At 39.0% G+C, this 5,283-nt stretch overlaps 1 protein-coding gene across 1 annotated transcript in view; it reads left to right on the forward strand.

Moving 5' to 3' along the window:
- The first annotated feature begins 1,245 nt into the window (after positions 1-1,245).
- The window catches only part of LOC101302247, a 5,837-nt gene continuing 1,799 nt past the window's right edge, over positions 1,246-5,283 (forward strand). Inside the window, exons 1-7 of the mRNA XM_004295091.1 lie at positions 1,246-1,942; positions 2,019-2,756; positions 3,433-3,517; positions 3,678-3,740; positions 4,219-4,376; positions 4,533-4,605; positions 4,717-4,776. Coding sequence (XP_004295139.1) covers positions 1,272-1,942; positions 2,019-2,756; positions 3,433-3,517; positions 3,678-3,740; positions 4,219-4,376; positions 4,533-4,605; positions 4,717-4,776 — 1,848 coding nt within the window. The 5' untranslated portion in view covers positions 1,246-1,271. The remainder of the gene's footprint in view (positions 1,943-2,018; positions 2,757-3,432; positions 3,518-3,677; positions 3,741-4,218; positions 4,377-4,532; positions 4,606-4,716; positions 4,777-5,283) is intronic.

A 5,283-nucleotide genomic window follows, 5' to 3' on the forward strand; every position in this document is an offset into this window, starting at 1 on the left:
TGAAACTGAAAAATAAAAAATAAAAAAAAACTTTTTGCTTGTTTGTTCATCACTCTACTAGTACAAATTACATATGAAAAATTAAATATATGGTTTGGAAATAAAAATTTGAAAATGGGTCCTTGTACAGATCATATATTGTTCAGTCATTGATCTTTTCTTTTATGTTTCTGCCCCGAGCTGATATTTCCAATATAAGATCGAGAAGTGTTTGTTTTCATTAAAGATATACTAAATGCTGGCTAATTTATTCTTACTATTTCAAAGGGACTTTTGACTGGCCTGTGGGCGACGCTAACATAAAAGCTGATGCACATAGAAGAGACCTCAGTTGTCCAAAGAAGCAGCTCGATAACTAGAGATGACTGCCAACCTTGTTGATGAGGGAGATATATCAGGATTTGATCAGTCAGAACTCAGAAGATGCCAAGCTGTCATGCTTCTTGCTTCCTTGCCTCGCTCTGCCCAGAAGATGATCATCATGATATTATTATTCCAATAGCAGAATCTGGTATTAAGTGGTTAAAATTTTAAATACCCTACAGCTTTTAATTCCAGAGACTGAATAGCGATAACAACATTCAGTTCAATGGTGATGAACAAGCGAAATAAGGTTTCAATTCTTTCCAAAAGTATATCTAAGATGTCATCAACATCCTTTTTCTTTGTTATTCTCTGATTTTTCGAAACAAAAGAACCAATACTATATATACAAATTTGCCGACCATCTTTATTTACCCATCAAAATGCCCACCCTTTTAATCTATTGACACATATCCATTTTATCATCAAGAATAAAATTAAATGATTTGAGGAGACATGTGTTAATAGATTAAAATGGTGGGCACTTTGATGGGTAAATAAAAGTGGTCGGTAAATTTGTATCTCAATATTATTGTAAGCATGAACATCAGTTTTTCAAATTTTTTAAAAGGTGGACGGACCCCTCAGCCCGATTGGGCCCACCAACACCCAAACGCCTAGGCCCGCATCGTGTCCGCCTAGCCCGCAAAAAGGCCCAGCCCTACTGTGCGCGTTCGCATTTCACTTCCAAAGGAGACGCTTGATTTTTTTTTTCCAGAGTCAATTCCCTTGTTTGCTTATCTCCCTGGAAATTTCCTGCTGGTTTGAATGGCGTCCTCTGCATCTCTTTCATCATCATCATCATCCGCTCGTACGCGGAATTCTGGGATTGATATCAAGAACCCGAGTTTATTCGTGGAATCGTCCAGAAAATCGCGTCGAGCTAAGGCGCGAGATAAGAAGAAAAAATGTGGGATCTGAATGAGCCTCCTAAAGAGGACGATGACAACCCAAAAAGTGGCTGCAAAATATTCGGGGTCTGGCTCATGGACGGTTTTGATTCGCAACCCGTGACCCGACAGTTCTTCCCGGAAAACGTACCCTCCGAAATGGAACTCACGCCTGGAAGTGGTGGTGTTGCCACGTGGCCGGCTGCTTCTTCCTCTTCTTCATCATCATCACTTGTTCAGTGGAAGTATGACGTGTTCTTGAGCTTCAGGGGTCGAGACACTCGAAGAAGCATAACGTCTTATTTGTACTATCGACTGCAAAGGAGAGGTGTTAAGACATTCATGGATGATCCTGAACTTCAAGTAGGGGATGTGATTTCTCCCGCGTTGCAAAAGGCAATTGAAGAGTCAAGGTTTGCGATTGTTGTTCTGTCGGAAAACTTTGCTCATTCTAGTTGGTGTTTGGAGGAACTTGCAAAGATTTGTGAGTGTATGGAAGGAAGCAACAGAATATTTCCGGTTTTTTATAACGTGGAACCGTCTGATGTACGGCACCGAACCAAGAGCTTTGCAGAAGCTTTGAATAAGCATGAAAGCTACGGGCGACACACATTGGAGAATGTGCTGCGGTGGAATGATGCTTTAAGCAAAGTGTCCAATTTCTCTGGATGGCATACAAAGAATTATAAGTAAGTATCATTATGAGATTATCTATTTTAATTTTTCGATTTATTATTTGACACTTGAATATTTCTTCCTTGGTAGGACTGATAGAGAACTTGTGGATGCAATTGTGGATTTTGTGTGCAATAAAGTACAACCTATTGACACTGGGTTTACAATGTCTACCGAAGATTTTGAAGCATATGAAGCAACAAGGAAGGCCATGGATGAGGTTATGAAGGTGCTGAAAGATGAGGAGGTCACTGCGGTTGGTGTCTATGGCACGGGAGGAGTTGGCAAGACAACCAGGGTAAAACATGTCGCTGCACAATCCTGCAAAAGTGGGACTTCTCATCATGTGATTATGGCTGTTTTATCCCAGAGCCTTGACTTGACAAAAATTCAAGGCACATTGGCAGAGGCGAGCAGGTGTTGTACTGTGAATAGCAGTGGTAGTGCAAGTGTCGGAATTAAGGGAGTGCGGCCGCCAGGGCTGAAGCCGCCGCCTTCGATGGTGAGGGTTCCGGTGATGGACAATGGATGTTCGACTTGGGAGATTTTGAGGGGCTTCGGGCCGGAGGAAGAGAGGGTGTCGTTGGAAATGGTGCAGAGAAGGTTTTGTTCTTTTCCCTCTTCTTCTGACGAAGAAGAACTTGAAGAACAAGAAGTTGAACAAGGAGAGAATGTTGACTTTTCCAGCACTACCACAGAGTTTTCCAGTATTTCTCCATGTGGATGGTTTTTGCCAAATGGGAAGCCTATGCTTCCTATCACTTATTGGGAAAAGGGTGATTTACTCGGCAGCGGCTCTTTTGGGTGTGTGTATGAAGCAATTTCTGAGTAAGTACTGCTCAAAACTCATTTTAGCTGCTTAATTATGAATGCTCAATCTCTTTCATGTTAATATTTATTATCTTGCATTGCTTGAGGTCGGAGTTGTTCAATTGTATATTGATATTGTTTCTCTAGTTCGCAGTTATCTGTACATTTAGGATTAGGTGGATTTTATGGTAAACCCATGCCTGTGAAGGATCGAAACTTCAATATGTGATGCGATATAACCAGTATTTTAGGGTGATTGTTTGAAAATTCAAGTGAGGGAAGAAGATAGATTACTCAGTGGACTTGGTGATATAGTGATGAAAAGACCAGCTCTGCTCGGAGTGAAGAAGCAGTATGAAACTTCCATGCTTGAGCTAGGCTTGTTATGAGACTATTGACTTACTGAGCCTTTGTGGTATCTCTTATCTTGTAAAAGGGGATTGAGGACGTCTATATACTTGTTCATTTTATTCTTGCAACCTCTGCAGTATCTTACTTCCATGGATGGAAATCCTTGTTCCCTTATGGCTTATGAAAAATTTATAACTGTATTGAAGTGAACCTTTCTTTGTTTCCAATGCACTTACATACTGACAAATCTACTCATATAATGTTTATCTGTTCCACGTTTTCATCTTCTCTTTAGCTCTGATATTTTCAAGATCTTTGTTAATATGGTTTTGCTCTTTTTTAGTGGCGGATGCTTCATCGCTGTCAAGGAAGTTTCCTTGCTTGATCAAGGAAGCCTGGGGAGGCAAAGAGTTTCTCAACTTGAACAGGTGATTTTGGCTTGTAGTTCATGTTATACCCTGAAATTGCATGCCCCTGATATCAACTATCATTTAATTGAGTGATCGTATACCTGTAGAGCCTACATTCTTTTTTGTTCCTTGCTGAGATGCTCTTCTCATTTTCTGTGTTTTTTTTTTTTTTTTCCAGGAGATTGCTCTTCTGAGTCAGTTTGAACATGAGAGCATAGTTCAGTATTATGGCACACAAAAGGTACACATCATTCTATAGCCTATTCCCATGGATAATTATTTAGCTATGAACGTCTCTACAATAGTGTACTCATGGATGTCCAAAATTCCGTTCATGCTGGTCTGTACAGACTACAGTATGAAATAATCACAAAACAGAGGTATATATTTCCTTTGTGTCACAGGATTTATTTTAAGCAGTTGGCATCTTTGTTTAAGTTCCTTTTTCTTACAAACAAACTCACTGTAGATAGTTGTAAACATGCTTCTCCACACTGTCATGCATTTATTTGATAAGGTGGTACCTTATCATTTAGTACTATATGATGCTTCCATTTGAGTCCAATAGTATAATGAACTCGGTGCATCAATACTAATTGGTGTATTTGTTGTGAAGCAGTTAGCCATCTATTGATTCAGTATTAATTTTTCACTGCTTTATCCCTCTGAATCCACAAATTAGTGACACCTTTATATTATTTATATTATTGTCTTTGCAGGATGGATCAAAGCTATATATTTTTCTGGAACTTGTAACCAAAGGCTCCCTTCAGAAGCTATATCACACGTACCATCTTACAGATACACATGTCTCTGTATACACGAGACAGATCTTGCAAGGTCTGAAGTATCTTCACGACCGAAATGTGATTCACAGGTAACTCCTTCCAAAAACTTACCATCTTATGGTCTTGGTTGTATTGATCTCAGAAGAATCTGAAGTCGCTGTGAGGATGCATTCCAAAATACTGAGAATAAAAAACTGCGCACCATCACAATGGTCCTGATCATCCATTGTTTTTCATGCATTCAGGGACATTAAATGTGCAAATCTTTTGGTGCATGCTAATGGATCTGTGAAGCTTGCTGACTTTGGATTGGCAAAGGTTTGTCTTCCCTTGCCCAAAATTCAATTGTATATATTTTATAGTTTTTGGTAGTTTCCTCAAGGTTGGGAATTATTTCTCCTTATACTGTGTGTTTCATCCTCTTTCCAGAGTATCAAACTGAACAACATAAAATCTTGCCAAGGAACTGCAAACTGGATGGCTCCCGAGGTTTGCCTTTGCACTTTCAAATTTAATATTTTGAATTAGTTTGCGTGCTTAAGATTCTGTTGTTGGAGGACATGACATGCCTATGATACCTCCAAATCAGTCACTCGTGTCTTATTCTACTGCCATCACAGTTAAATTTAGTGATCCTTATAGGATGACTTTCACGAACAATTCTTGCTTCTTGAACTCTGACAGAATTGCTGTTAGTTGCTTTGGTTAGGTTGTTGGATTCCAAATGTAACATTTATTAGAAACAGAGGATGTTGGTGAGCAATTGGCTGGAGGAATCAGTAAAGTGTTATACCTTTTCATATTCTATTTCTACCATATCAAAAAAAAATTTGAAAGGACAAGAAGACAGGAATTATAAAGTGGGCAATGTAATGACATGTATTAATTAGTCTATCTGATTTTGCCTAGGTAATTGGTTTATTATTCTAGTCTAAACTTTACACACCATTTCTAACTATGTATGTCTGTGCTGGCCGTTGGCTAATATCTAGCTTT

The sequence above is a fragment of the Fragaria vesca genome, linkage group LG3 (assembly GCF_000184155.1).
Source record: "Fragaria vesca subsp. vesca linkage group LG3, FraVesHawaii_1.0, whole genome shotgun sequence".
NCBI classification, from domain to species: domain Eukaryota; kingdom Viridiplantae; phylum Streptophyta; class Magnoliopsida; order Rosales; family Rosaceae; genus Fragaria; species Fragaria vesca.